The sequence below is a fragment of the Schistocerca piceifrons genome, chromosome X (assembly GCF_021461385.2).
Source record: "Schistocerca piceifrons isolate TAMUIC-IGC-003096 chromosome X, iqSchPice1.1, whole genome shotgun sequence".
Lineage (NCBI taxonomy): Eukaryota > Metazoa > Arthropoda > Insecta > Orthoptera > Acrididae > Schistocerca > Schistocerca piceifrons.
The window spans coordinates 111,542,011-111,558,135 of NC_060149.1; the positions used below are offsets into that span (position 1 = coordinate 111,542,011).

The 16,125-nt window shown below is 46.2% G+C and overlaps 1 protein-coding gene across 4 annotated transcripts in view; it reads right to left on the bottom strand.

The window, feature by feature from the left end:
* Positions 1–2,203: 2,203 nt before the first annotated feature.
* Positions 2,204–16,125, bottom strand: part of LOC124723133 — a 93,290-nt gene continuing 79,368 nt past the window's right edge. For all 4 annotated transcript variants that reach the window (XR_007006515.1, XR_007006513.1, XR_007006514.1 and 1 more), the window contains exon 2: positions 2,204–2,967. Coding sequence is in view for 1 of the 4 variants with exons in the window: in XM_047248321.1 (XP_047104277.1) it covers positions 2,583–2,967 (385 nt within the window). In the remaining 3 variants the exon portion in view is untranslated. The remainder of the gene's footprint in view (positions 2,968–16,125) is intronic.

Genomic DNA, 16,125 nt, shown 5'->3' on the forward strand with positions numbered 1-16,125 from the left:
TGCCATGTGTGTTAATATTTTGGTCTATACTTTAACAAGAAAATTATTGTTTTATTATTCAAGTAAAGTAACTAAGAAAACTTGCAAAACTGTGTATGAGGTAGCTCAGACTGAAATTGACATGAACTATCAATTCCAGTGAAAAGATTATATAGTAGCGCCATTGCTGTATTTGCAGCAAACATGCGGGCCAAACAGTTGCACAGTGATCATGCAAAAGGACACCTTGGACATATGCAGAGAGATGTGCTTCTAAAACTAACTGTAGCATTGGAACTACATCAGCAAAAGCATTATTAGTAACTTATTGTTGTTTTCTTTATATGATAACTTTAGACAACAGAAATATACTACATTAGTGGAACATCAAATATGAGGAAATTGAAGAGGTTGCATTTCACATGGACATCGTACTTTAATTCTATCAAATTCCACAAAAACAATGCATCATACAGATGATAAAACAAAAAAGAAAAGCAAGTTATGAACCACAAAGTATGTGCCAAGACTGTAGTTTTTCTGAGGCCAGCATAAAACCAGAGGACACTAGTGTTCAAGTTCATAGATGATGAAGGCTTGTACAAGGTGATTAGAAACAGTCTGAAAAGCTTGTAATGGTGTTTTAGTGCAGGTTGTGCTGAGAAATAATTTTTAAGAAAAAAATTCAATATGTTGTGCCACTTCAAAGTTAAATAGCACTGAGGTTAGCCAATCAAGGCATCATGCATGAAAATTCAAGCAGTCCACCAGTTACAATTAGTGTCAGTTGTTCCCAGAGTGCAGCTGATAGTGAATGTGACTGCTCAGCCTTTGGTTTGGGTTCGATCCTTACTACCATCCCATTTCCAATTTTTGTAAAGCTCTCTAGTTTGGTTTGGGGAAACCAAATGAAGAACATATTTTGTGACACCATCTCTGGTGGGCCACTTGAATTTGCACATGCAACAGCCTGATTGGCTAACTTCAATACTAATTAACTAGGAAACAGTGCAACACACAGAATTTTTTCCTTAATAATTATTTCTCAGCACAACCTATCCTGGGACACCCTGCAAGCTTTTCAGACTGTTTCTGACCATCCTCTGTATATTATATTTGAACATGTTTTTGTATTTTTAGAAATGTATTTACATTTTTATACTTTTATATTATGCTGAAAAAATTAGAAAAATTGTCAATGTAATATGGCATCTGTTATACAGAGTGATTATAATTAAACTTCCAAGTACAAAAAGTTGTAGAAAAAAAAAGGACCAGTGCTTGGAAAGACGTCAAATTTGAACAGAATATTATTAAAGGAGGATGAAATGTTATGGAAAAAAAAATCTGAACGAAAATTTTACCACTATGTGTCACAGTAAGCAGCAGAATATGCAAAATAAAAGATGGGAGGTATACAGCTGTTCCCCAGTTCGTATCTGAGATGCTCTGCATGACTCTCAATGCAGGATCGTTTGCTGCTGGTAAAGCTCTTTTGTGACTGACCGTACACCAGTAGTTCTGCAGAAACTTCAGGCACTCAAGGGTATGAAAAAAAGGTGCAGGTCCAATGTCTGCCAAGGATGTGGAGAATATGATTGCCAAATTCATAAAGATAGGTTTGCTTGAACTGCAGTTTGCAACAGGGAGGAAAACAATTGATCCAACATCAGTAGAAGGTGTGGCCACAACATTGCAGGAGGGGTCGAGAAGTGGTGTGAAAATATGCAGTGCACAGGGAATTGCCCAAACTCTGGACATGCCTTTGAGCATGGTGCATGAAATTCTTCGATACTTCCTGCATTGCTATACAAAATTACTCACGTTCAGGAGTTGTTTCATACTGACCTGGCAGTAAGACACATGTTTGTTCTAGAATTTCTTACTTGCATGGAAGTGGACAATGAATGACTATGGAACATTCTGTGGACAGATGAAGCCCATTTCCGCTTCTAAGGACGTGTCAGTACACAGAACTGCAGAAAATGGTCAGTGGAAAATCTGCTCCCACATCAGCTGGCATCTCTTTATTCTGCAAAGTGAACAGTATGGTGCAGGTTGACAGCATTGTTTACATAGGACTGTATTTTTCTGAGGAGATGGGTTGTGGAGGTCCTGTTACCTGTACCATCACTGGCAAATTTCATTATGTCTCTAAGTTTGTCATCAAATATGTGAAGTCCAGGAATCCTACTCAGTTCACTAGAAAAACAATTCAAACAAATCATATTAATGAGTTTTATTACAAAAAATTAAAAGACAATACTTAAATCTGACAATTACACAGATGTGTCACAAGCAAAGAGTGACATACAAAATAAGCAATTTCTTCAGTATAACAGTTCCCATGTCTGTGTTACATAGAGTGCACAAGCAAAGTAATGAGCACTGCCGCTTCTATCCAGCCGCTGGTCGTGAAGTGGCTATTCAACTGGAGCACCACCAGTCAGTCACGGCACTTATGTCCTCTTCACATAGGGGCTGCTGTTGTCTTGTAGTCTTCCTGGAGAGGGGTCAATCAGCGTGCGACTGGCTGACGTCTTCTCACAGCCACCTCTTTTCTATCATTCCCAAATAGCATGCTGGTGCTTGACTTTATGCCGTTACATTGCTCCCCACCAAGGTGATGGACTGTCATTGTATATGGAGCACGAAAACAGTGGGGGAGGCAGCAGGGTGGACACACTAATGGACTGGAAGCTGTGGCTGCAGGGGACGTGAGACTTCCAGTCATACCCCACTATCTGGCCTGTGCACTGGTGGAAATGTCCCCCGGAAGACATCCAGAAGGGTACATGTCCACCTCCTGAGGCCCATACCACAATGTAGAAGGCGTTGGCTACTGCGGCATTTGTGGGTCCAGCTCCATTGGTAGAACGAGAGCTGGCAGAGGCGGCAAAGGCTCCATCTGGATGAGGTTGTCCTGTGGTGTTGTGATGACACCTTCTGGCAACTGCTGTGGCCACACTGTCCTCGGGATCTGTGAATCTGGGGGAAGAGATACAGAAGGATAACTATGCACATGGCAGTGGCGAATTTTATTGTGATGTCGGTGCTGCAATCCGTCTGGGTCTGAAATGAGATACATGCATAGGCCAATTCGACAAAGGATCTCGCCTTGCACCCACCATCTGCTGCTGCTAAAAACCCCGTAAAACATAAAATCATGCAGTTCGAAGCGATACTTCCAACCTTCTTTTGATTCTCATAAAATGTTCCACTTCACAGTTCGACTGTGGATGGAATGGTGCACTAGTTAGGTGCTGTATGCCATTCATTCTGTATTCACAGAATGATTCAAATTCATTTGATGTGAACTGAGAACCATTGTCCAACACTATGAGTTTAGGCAAATCTTCAAAGGAAACAATTGAGGACAACACCTAAAAAGTGCTATGTGACGTCGTTGAGTTCACTGGCACAGCAAAAGGAAACTTGCTATAAAAGTCAACCCAATCAACCAACGAGTGTTCCAAAAAGATCCCGCAAAGTCTATGTGCACACATTGCCATGATGATTGTGACTTAGGCCAAGCAGAAAACATTTGTGGCTGAGCAAACTGATTTTCAACACATGCATGGCACTGTGACATAATTTGTTCTATTTGGGTGTCCATACCCAGCCAAGTGCAGTGTCGACATACTAACTGTGTCATACAAACAATCCCCAGTGTCCTTGGTGAAGTAACTGCAATACTTCTTTTTGCAAAGCTTTGGGGATCAGCACATGTGACTGTCCACTGTCATTTTGAACAAGAATCACTCCTTTCTGTATAGCGAGGCTATGCCGACATGCAAAGTATCAGCGCGCTACTGCAATGAGTCAGGCCAAGATGTGCGAATATATTTTAGCAAAATGTTCAAATTTGAATGAGCTTCCATGGCCTGAGAAATTTTCCTATAATTCAGAGGAAATGACTGAAGCAATTCAGAATTGTGAGCATTGATGTGACAACAAGATGCAGCAGAAGCATCAAAGTCTGTATCAGGGTCAATCAGAAGACGTGAAAGTGCATTTGCATTACCATGTCGAGCTGTTGGACGATACACTCTCTCATATTGTTATTGAGACAACAACAAAGGCCATCTTTACAATTTTTGGACAGTTTGTACAGGAACCAGCTTCATTGGATAAAACGAGGACTGCAGTGGCTTGTGATCCATTTACTAAGTAGAATTTTCTGCCATACAAATAGTGGTGGAATTTGGTGACACCATACACAATAGCCAATCTTTCTCTATTTGTGAATAGTTACACTGAGATCTGGACAGCACTTTTGATGCAAAAGCAATATGCCTGTCTTTATCACCAAATCTGTGCAAAAGCACTGCACCATTTCCATAGCACTGCACCATTTCCATAAGCGGAAGCGTCAACTTGCAACACAACAGGTAGGTCAAGATAAAAGTGTATCACTGAGAAATACATCTTTATATTTTTTAAAAGTTTCTTGGCGCTCATCTATCCAAACAAAGGGGATGTTCTTACGATGAAATTGATGCAATGGAGCTGCGATTTGTGTAGCATTTGATATGAACTGAACATAATAGTTCATTTTCCCTAAGACTGACTGCAATTCTGTGACGTTGTGAGGAACTGGCAGGTCCTGTATGGCTAACAAATGTGACTAAAGAGGATGTACACCTTGACTGTTTATGACATGACCAAGATACTGCAACTCAGGTTTAAAACTGTCACACTTGTCCAGTGTACACTCTAGTCCTGCATCAGATAACACACGAAACAAACTACACAAATTTTCAGTGTGTTCTACAGGTGTATGACCTGCTACAACAGTATCATCCAAATAGTTTGAGCAGTTTGGTACTTGAGCAGTCAGCTGTTCCAAATACTGTTGGAAAATGGTGGGTGCAGAAGCACTGCCAAAAGGCAAATGCAAATATTTAAAGAAGTCCAAATGAATGTTCACGACACATGTTTTGAGATGCTTCGTCTACTAGTATTTGAAGATAGGCATCGCGCAAATCAATTTTTGAAAAGTAATGACCAGTGCCTAATCCATTCGTGAGATCCTCTGGGGTGGCAATGGATAATTATCAATCACGGTTTGTAGGATGACTGTAGATTTAAAGTCAACACAGAGGCGAATGTGAGCTGAAGGTTTGGGGAGCAAAACCAGTGGACTTGCCCATTGACTAGCTTGTATGGGCGCAATAGCTCCACTATCTTGCAATTCTTTAAGTTCAGTGGACACTTTGTCCCATAATGCAATGGGAACAGTTCTGCCCAGCAAAATTTCGGCTGAGCATTGTCTTTCATAGTAATATGTGCAATAAAATAACAAAATTGTTAGCCTTGAGTAAAGCTTCAGAAAAAGTTCAGGGAATTTTTTCAGCAAGCTACCTACACTGTCTTTGGCACTGAATGCAGTCATTGACAACAGTGTTTCCTGAATGTTAACACCAAAAAAATAAAATAAATCAAGGCCAAATATGTTCTCACAATCGCATGATTGTAACACATGAAAGTCATAGTTTGCGTACACAAGTGATACATGGCAGGCAAAGTACATTTTCTGAGAACAGGGATGACTTGTCTATTATAAGCTGTGAGGTGTGTGCTACTTTTAGAAAGGTGTGGGGAGCCTAACAGTTCATATGTGTCACGATTCAGCAATGTAACAGAGGCACTCATGTCCAACTGAAATTTCACATGCTTCCCACTTATATGCAATTGAACAAAAAGTTTGTTGGACTGGCATAGCACTGAAGAAAGTGTTTGCTTGCTAGTTTTGCTAATGACTGCAGCAGGCTTTGAATACACTGCATTGATTACGTGAGTGGGCAGAATTCTTTTGTTTGTTCCGTTGCAAACATACGGATTGTACGTGACCTTTCTTGCTCCAAGTGCAACACTGTGCTTGTCTGGGTGGGCAGTCTTGGCATTTGTGCCACGAATAGCACCGAAGGTATGACTTAATTCTATTTGCCAGGTTGGTTGGTTAGTTTAAAAGAGAGGGGAAGGACGAAACTGCTAGGTCATTGATCCCTTGTTCCAAATAAAACAATGCCACAAGAATGAGAATAAAACAAGCGAGACTGACAACACAAAACGAAGAGAAAGGAAAAACCACAAGGATGAACAAAGGGTGACAAACACTTAAATGGACAAAAGGGGACAAGAAAACCACAGAAACACAATAAATAGGTAGAAGATATTAAAACGACAAAGCAGATTACGAGATGCCAGCCACTCTGCAGCACATTAAAACCTCCACCCTAAGAGCACTAGGGTGGAGGACACAGAGGGACAAAGGACATGCGCTAAAACTTAGATCAAATGATAAAACCCACCCTCAGGTATAAAAAGTATAATTAAATCACCCGATAAGGCATTGTCAGATAAAATAAGTGGCAACGAGTCCGGTAACCGAAGATTTCGTCACAGGGCAGTCAAAGTGGAACAGTGCACCAGAATATGGGCCACTGTCAACCGGGTGCCGCACTGACACTGAGGCAGGCCTTCACGGTGCAGGAGGTAGTTGTGCCCAAGCATGGCCCATGTGGAGCCAGCATAGAACCACAGAGTCCCTGTGATAGGCCCGCATGGAGGACTGCCACACATTCGTAGTCTCCTTAATGACACACAGTTTTATGTGGTTACTAAGACTATGCCATTCCGTCTCCCAAAGCCGGAAAACCTGGTGGCACAAAAACAAACGCAGGTCAGTAATTGGAATGCCAATCTCCATAAGTGGTTTCCGTGTAGCCTGTTTGGCCAGCCTGTCAGCAAGTTCATTGCCTCCGATTCCGACATGTCCTGGGGTCCACACAAACACCACTGAACGACCGGACTGTTCCAGGGCATAGATGGACTCCTGCATGGTTGCTGCCAGAGGATGATGAGGTTAGCACTGGTCGATAGCTTGTAGGCTGCTCAAGGGGTCAGTACACAGAAGAAATGACTCCCCAGGGCCTGAACAGATGTGCTCAGGAACACGAGATATAGCCATCAGCTCTGTAGTGAAAACACTGCAGCCATTGGGCAGGAATGCTGTTGAATATGTCCTCCATGGACATATGCAAAGCCGACGTGACCATCAGCCATCAAGCCATCGGTGTAAACCCCTTCATTGCCTCGGTACATGTCAAGAATCGAGAGGAAGTGACAGTGGAGATCTGCGGGGTGAACTGAGTCCTATGGGCCGTGCGAAAGGTCCAGGCAAAGCTGCGGCCTGGGTGTAAACCATGGAGATGTATGTGAATGGACCTTGCGTATAGGTGGTAAAGGCAAGGACTCCAGTTCAGACAGAAGGGATTGGACGCGAACTGCAATTGTAAGCCCTGACCTGGGCTGCCGATGCGGGAGATGAACCACCATTTGTGGGAAAAGGAGATGGTAATTTGGTTGAGCAGGAGAACTACAAACGTGTGCAACGTAACTGGCGAGCAGTTGCGCATGCCTGACCTGCAATAGAGGGACACCAGCCTCTGACAGGACGCTGGTCACCAGACTCGTCCTAAAAGCTCCCACCACTAGTCGAACGCCACAGTGGTGCACTGGCTCGAGTATACACAATGCTGAGGGCGCCGCCAAATCATAAACCAGACTCCCATAGTCACGGCAGAATTGAACAAGGGCTCTCAGAGCTGCAGCAGCATACAGTGGTCTGCACCCCAGTTGGTGTTCCTCAGGCAGCGGAGGTGCTGCCAGCACTTCCACTTAAGCTGGCGAAGGAGAGGAATCCAAGTTAATTAGGAATCGAAAACCAGTCCTAAAAATTGATATGTCTCCACTACAGTGAGGGAATCATCAGTAAGGTAGAGTTCTGGTTCCGGATGAAAGGTACAACGCCGACAGAAGTGCATAAAACATGACTTTGTGGCTGAAAACTGGAAGCCATGGGCTAGAGTCCATGACTGTGCCTTGTAGATGGGTCCCTGTAGGCACCTCTCAGCAACACCAGTACCGGATGGAGCAGTACGAAATGCACAAGTCGTCTGCATACAGAGAGGGTGAGACGGATGGCCCTACAGCTGCTGCTAGACTGTTAATGGCCACTAAAAATAGAGATATACTCAATACAGAGACCTGCAGGACCCCATTCTCCAGGATATGGGGGGGGGGGGGGGCGGGGGACTATGGGAGGCGCCAACTTGGACACGGAAAGTACGAAGCGACAGGAAATTCTGGATAAAAATCGGAAGCGGGCACCGGAGACACCACTCGCATAATGTGGCAAGGATATGATGTCGCCAGGTGGTGTCATATGCTTTTCGTAAATCAAAAATGACGGTAACAAGGTACTGGCGTTCGATGGCGGACTCGAGGGACACAAGATTATCAGTGGTACAGCGACCCAGGCGGAAACAGCCCTGGCATGAAGCCAGTAGGCCACGTGACTCCAGGACCCAAACCAACCATCGACACACCATACATTCCAACAGCTTACAAAGAACATTGGTGAGGCTGATGGGCTGATAGCAGTCCAAATCAAGCAGGTTTTGGCCGGGTTCGGGGACTGGTATTATTATGGTGCTCTCCCGTCAGTGCAAGGGAAAGATGCCATCGCACCAGATCCAGTTAAAGATCACAAGATGTCGCTTGTAGTCAGATGAGAGATGTTTAATCATCTGACTGTGGATCTGATCTGGCCCAGGAACTGTGTCAGGGGAATGTCCAAGGGCACTGAGGAGCTCCCACTCTGTAAATGGGGCATTATTGGGTTCACTGTGGCGTGTAGTGAACAAGAGGACTTTCCCTTCCATCCATAGTTTGAGAGTGCAAAAGGCTGGGGAGGGGGGAGGGTGTAATTCTCCAACGCAGAGGCACGAGCACAGCGCTCAGCAAAGTGCTCAGCAATCGCGTTTATGTTGGAAGATAACACGCCATTTATGTTGACACTGGGAACACCTGTTTGGGTCTGGTACCCAAAAACTCGTTTGATCTTTTCCCAGACTTGGGAAGGTGACACTCCTGTTTCTGTCTTTTGATAAGCTGGCAAAAGTGGGACCAAAGCTGTTTAAAGTCTATGATGTGCTCCAGGGAATGGTGTCGCTTATGCCTCTGTAGAGCTCTCTGATGCTCCTCAATTGCCTCAGCGACTTCCGGTGACCACCAATGGACTGTCTTTTGCCGGGGGCACCCTGAAGAATGAGGGATCATGTTTTCCGCCGCAGAAATGATCATTGTAGTTATCTGCTCAACCACCACATTGATGTTACCATGTGGGGGAGATTCAGCGGTGACAGCACAGGTGAACGCATCCCAGTCTGTCTTGTTTAAAGGCCATCTGTGCAGTCATCTGTGGGCCTGACGCTGGAGCAGTGACAGGAAGATGGGGAAGTGGTCACTACAACACAGCTCGTCATGTGCTCTCCAGTGGATAGATGGGAGAAGGCCAGGACTGCAAACCGAGAGATCAATGGCCGGATATGTGCCATGTGCCACACTGAAATGTGTGGGGGCACCTGTATTTAAAAGGCAGAGGTCGAGTTGTGACAGTAAATTTTCGACATCTCTGCCTTGACCAGCAAGCACGGTACCACCCCACAAGGGGTTATGAGCGTTAAAATCTCCCAAAAGTAGGAAAGGCTTAGGGACTTGATGAATCAGTGCAGCCAATGCATTCAGGGGTACTGCACCATATGGAGGAAGGTATACGTCTCAGACAGTCATTCCCTGTGTCATCCTTATCCTGGCAGCCACAGCTTCAGGAAGGATTTGAAGTGGCACAGGTTCACTGCATATTGAGTTCAGGACATAGACACGAACTCCACCTGACACTCTGTTATAGTCGCTATGGTTCTTGTAATGCTGGGGACCAGATTTCCTGGGAGGCATTGCAGAAAGCAGACGTAAAGCTTAAGAGTTGCTGTAGCTCAGCCAGGTGGTGGAAGAAACCGCTGCAATTCCAATGAAAGATGATTTTATAGTCAGGCTGGGAAGGCATGAAGAGCGCAAGGAGGCAGGTTATGTCTCAGGGTCACCTACTGCCACCAATTGTGTATTTATAGCCATTGTGATGGTGGATGAGGTGTCAGTGAGATCCAGGTCCACAGGGGATGCTAAGATCTCCACTGCATCCTCAGATGCAGAATTGATAGGGAGTGGTGGTGCTGCGGCCACCAGAGAGTCCTGTTTCTTAGCAAACTTCTTCTTAGTTTGCTTGCTGTCTCGCTTCCCTTTAGGAGTTTGCTGGAAAGCTGTCTCCAAAGCAGCTTTAGGCACGGAGGAAGACCATGAAGCTCTTCATTCAGCAGCTTTTGGCTCCTTGAGCCACTGGCGAGTGTCCGTCGTGGCACAATTGGAGACCTTGGGAGAGAGGGCCCCATGGGACCCCTTCTGCACAACACAAGAGGAGCCGAAGGAGGCTGTTGCTTCTCTGGCAGGGGGGAAGAGACCGATATCCCCTGCATTCAGGGGGGCCTTGATCCCGAAGTAGGTGCTTTGGGAGCAATGGAGGAAGATTTGCCTCCTACCACAAAGGGGGCAGATGTATTCTGGTGGCTTAGAGGGCCCACTGTTCGTGGCACAGAGTGAGGAACCACTGGCACTTGGGATAGCAATGGTGATGTAGCTGCAGCATATGTTGACATCAGCTGAATGGGGTGTAATCTTTCAAATTTACGTTAAACCTCTGTGTAAGTCAACCGGTCCAGGGTCTTGTACTCCATAATTTTCCAGTCCTTTTGGAGTACTGGTCAGTCTGGTGAGCAGGGAGAGTGGTGCTCTCCACAGTTGATGAAAGTGGGAGGAGGCGCACATGGAGTACGTGGGTGCAGTGGACATCCGCAGTCTCGACATGTGGCACTGGAAGTGCAGCGGGAAGACATGTGCCTGAACTTCCAGCACTTAAAGCACTGCACAGGCGGAGGGGCATATGGCTTAACATCACAGCAGTAAACCATCAACTTGACCTTTTCATGCAATGAATCACCCTCAAAGGCCAAGATGAAGGCACCGGTAGCAACCCTGTTGTCTTTGGATCCCCTGTAAATGCGCCAGGTGAAATGAACACCCCACCACTCTAAATTGATGTGGACTCATTGTCAGACTGCAAGAGGAGATCGCAATGGAAAATGATCCCGTGGACCATGTTGAGGCTTTTATGGGAAGTGATGGAAACAGGAATATCACCCAGCATGTCACAGGCGAGTAATACTCGGGATTGGGGTGGGGATGCTGTCTGATTCACAACTGAACTGTTTTGAACCTTGGACAGTGCTATCACTTCTCAAAACTTATCCTCAAGGTGTTCAATGAAAAATTGAGGCTTCATAGGTAGAAAGGAGACCCCATCAGTTCTGCTCCAGACTAAAAACCGAGACGAATATGGCTCTGTCCATTCTGTAGCCCTACGTTCTTCCCATGATATAGTGAGGGAGGGAAACGATTTAGGGTGATACCTGTTGGCACTGTACTCGATCCTGCCCTTCTCAGAGACTGCTGGGGCCATATGGTCACCAGCAAGAAATGACTTAGTCCACTTCACTGGGGGTCATCCACCCTGATGCCACCCACTCTGATCAGGGGCTCTCCCCACAGGCACCACCCAGCCACAGCAAAGGCTAACTGGCATGATGGCCATTGCCGGGAGTCCTGATGCCCCAGGAAGGCAGGCATCTACTCCTCAGCATACATAGGGAGTTTACAGCTCAGGCATCAGCAGTGTGATCCCTCTGTTGTTAGAAGGCTACCACCAAATGGGTAAATGACAGCCTCACCACAATGGACTGGCTACCATGCTGGATATTGGGTGCAGAGAAATCCAATATTGTTACAGGGTGAAAGAGGACAGGAGACAATGGAAGAAGATGACATACTCCGGACAGTGTCCACACCCAAATAGTTGAATCGCTGGTGGAGATGCAAAGCCATGACAAGAGATTCAGGAGATCGAATTCAAGGGCACTATGGATAACTCATGCACCACATAAGGCATCATTCCCCATATGGCCTGCACTTTGTAGAATTTTGAAAGTGGCTGGTCAAACTATAGAAAGGGACCTCAACTCATAGGGCCAAAAAGTGAGAGACTCCTTTTAGTCACTTCTTATGACAGGTAGAAATACCTCGGGCCTATTCTCACCCCCAGACCCACAGGGGATCTATTAACCTGTTTAGAGAGCTGTTTACATGGCATGGTGCACATGAACTGTTTCTGCCTAAAGAGCCAGTCACGAGCAAGGGACGACTCAACCTGGCTGCTCAAATTTATCAGCAAACACGGTACCTGAATCATACTCATCTTGTATTTGCATGTGTTGAAATGATGGATATGAGTGTTTCAAAATCTGTTCTCTAAGTCTGACATCAGTTACATTGTACACGATCGCATCACATAACATAACATCAGAATATTAAGCACCACAAGCACATTTGAATTTGCATTTCTTTGTCATACCCATCAAATCTGTTACACACTGACGATAAGTTTTTTCTGACCTTTTCTTGTAATGAAAGAATGGTACCTAGCTGCCACTACATTCACTTGTTGGTCATAATACTTAGAGAATCTACAACTTGATCATAGGAAAGTTTACTCAGAGTGGCCTTAGGGAACAATTTCTGAATGAAGCAAAAAACTGCGCTTCCTACTGTTGGTAAAAAGTAATGTAGTTTCACAGTAACTGGTACTTTCGTCTCTGTGGCAATTTCAAAGCCACTGTAAATGCTCAATGCCTTATCGACACTTACCCTATGCCTCGACCTGAAGAATTGTTCACTAAACTTGCTGGAGGCCAGTATTTTTCTAAACTTGACCTGTCAGAAGCTTATCATCAACTTCCTCTCGACGCTGCTTCCCGGCAGTTTCTGGTCCTTAACACGCCTTTCGGCCTCTATCAATACCAACGATTGCCATTCGGGGTTGCCAGCGCCCCTGCTTTCTTTCAGCGATTCTTGGAACAATTATTGTTCACTGTCCTTGGGTGTATAAATTACCAGGACGACATTGTTGTCACTGGCTCCACCACTGACGAACATCTTCAAAATCTCCGCACACTTTTTCATGTCTTAGAGACAGCCGGTCTTAAGTGTAATCTTCAGAAATCAAAATTTTTTCAGGCATCTATGACGTACTTGGGGTTTCAACTCTCTCGGGATGGTATTCATCCGCTTCAGCAAACTGTCGCTGCGATTGATGCTTTTCCTCGCCCTACATCTGTTAAGGAACTGCAGGCCTTCTTAGGGAAAACAGCATACTATCACAGGTTTTCACCGTCTGCTGCTTCGGTGGCTCAGCCGTTGCATTGCCTGTTGCATAAAAACATGCCTTTTCACTGGTCCTTGCCATGCGATGTGGCTTTCCAGAAATTGAAGACTATGCTGAAACAGGCCTCGTGCCTGGCTGCTTATCGACCTGGCCAACGTCTTGTTCTTGCCACGAACGCCTCTCAATACGGGGTTGGTGCAGTCCTTGCACACTGTTTTTCTGACGGTTCTGAACAACCCATTGCTTATGCCTCCAAAATGCTCACGGATGCCCAACAAAAGTATTCTCATATTGAAAAAGAAGCTTTGGCCATTATTTATGCTCTTCATAAGTTTGGTGTTTTTCTCTATGGATCCAAATTTCATCTTGTTACGGATCACAAACCACTTGTTTCCTTGTTTCATCCATCAACATCACTTCCTGACAAGGCTGCACACCGCCTCCAGCGTTAGGCTCTTTACTTGTCTCGTTGTAATTATGAGATTCATTTCCAGTTGACGGCTCAACATGCGAATGCTGATGCACTGTCTCGCCTTCTCATGGGTCCTGATCTGGCATTTGATAGGGATGAACTTTTGTGTTTCCACCTGGATGTTGCCAAGCAGCGGGTTGTGGATGGATTCCCCATCACTGGGGACCGGCTGGTGGCTGCTACGGGTTCTGACCTTACCCTCTGCCGGGTTTTACGCTGTATTCAGAAGTGGTGGCCAGATCGTCCATCCGCTAAGACTTCTGATCTTGCGGAACTACTACACTTTGCGTTACTGCCTCACGGCTAGGGATGGTGTTATCCTCCTTTCCACCGAAAATGCTTCTCCGTGTGTTGTGGTACCTGCGTCTTTGCGTGCTTCGGTCTTGCGCCTCCTTCACCAAGGGCACTGGGGTCTCTCTCACAGAAAATTTCTGGCGCGCCGTCATGTGTACTGGCCCAGCATCGACTCTGAAATTGCACACATGGTCGCTGCCTGCGGCCCTTGTGAGTCACAGGCCGCCACCCTGAAGTCATCTTTGTCACTGTGGCCTTCGCCTGAGAAGCCCTGGGAGCGTATTCATGCTGACTTCGCGGGACCTTTTTAGGTACACCTACTCTAACTTTCCTTTCATTGTCCGTTGCATGTCGCCTACCACCGCAGCAACCACCAATGCCGTAGCTCGCATTTTCTCTTTGGAAGGCCTTCCCTCTACTCTTGTCACTGATAATGGTCCACAATTTGCCTCTTCCGATTTTTCGGATTTTTGTGCCCGTCATGGCGTCATGCATGTCACGGCCCCTCCGTTCCATCCACAGTCAAACAGTGAGGCTGAATGACTGTTCGCACATTTAAAGCTCAGATGAGGAAACTCCTGACTTCTTCTGCTGCTGATGATGCCCTTCTCCAATTTCTGGCTTCTTACCGTTTCACCCCCATGGGCGACCACAGCCCGGCTGCGCTCTTACACGGCCGACAGCCATGCACGCTACTTCATATTCTGCGGTCTTCCACTTCACGTCTGCGGGGGCCTTTGCTTGACCGGTTCACCGCAAGCTACCTTGTATGGGTATGGGGATATGGCAGGCGGCAAAAATGGAGTCCTGGCCGCATCTTACGACATCGTGGCCGACGCCTGTATGAAATCCAGACGGACACGGGTGTTTCAGTGCGTCATTCGGACCAGCTTCAGCCTCGTGTGCCGACAACGCCTGTTCCGGATGCCACTACACCACCATTGGCTCTACCTGACGCTCGGGATCCTGGAATCTCTCATTGCTCACAACGCAGTCCTCTCACCATCATATCGGTGCCAGCATAAGAACTGACGCCAACAGGAGACATGCCCATGCAGGAACCAGATGACCATCATCTGTCGGAGCAACGCTACTCGCCTCCTTCTTCCACGGACGCGGACACATCACCCACGTCTCCTGTTATAACAACCGGACTTGCTGCAATGGGCAGATTGGTGCACGGGGCCCCAGCAGATTCGACCCCCACGTCTCCTGTCATCTCGACCCGTTATCATTGGGGACACTTCCGTCCGTACGGGAAGCCTCCTCCTCAAGAATTTACGGCCAGTCAAACAACACCTATGTACGTTAGCAATCTACGGGCCACCTCCATCAAGACCTGTGCAAAAACTTCAAAGGGGGGGAAAGTGTTGTGACTCGCCGATCTTTCAAAGTGCCACTGTGCAGTTACGCACCTCCTCTACACACGGTGCCGTCTGTCAGCCATGCAGCAGCAGTGCCACCTAAGCGGCCAGCCAGCCAGCGGCCACTAGACTCGGACTCAGTTTATGATTTGACTGTTAAAGTGACACACGTATTACTCTGTTTACTTGATCTGTGACTTTCATGTATTGCGTCGTCCTTGAAATATATTTGTTCAACTTGAAGTTATAACACGACGCCTCACATGGTTCCATTGCTAGCAGTTATCTTTGCAGACATGTACAGCTGTGCCTGCTGTAATAAAAGAAGTGATGATTGACATAGATCAGCATATGAATCCTCTTCTGCTACATCTACATCTACATCTACATTTATACTCCGCAAGCCACCCAACGGTGTGTGGCGGAGGGCACTTTACGTGCCACTGTCATTACCTCCCTTTCCTGTTCCAGTCGCGTATGGTTCGCGGGAAGAACGACTGTCTGAAAGCCTCCGTGCGCGCTCTAATCTCTCTAATTTTACATTCGTGATCTCCTCGGGAGGTATAAGTAGGGGGAAGCAATATATTCGATACCTCATCCAGAAACGCACCATCTCGAAACCTGGACAGCTAGCTACACCGCGATGCAGAGCGCCTCTCTTGCAGAGTCTGCCACTTGAGTTTGTTAAACATCTCCGTAACACTATCACGGTTACCAAATAACCCTGTGACGAAACGCGCCGCTCTTCTTTGGATCTTCTCTATCTCCTCCAACAAACCGATCTGGTACGGATCCCACACTGATGAGCAATACTCAAGTATAGGTCGAACGAGTGTTTT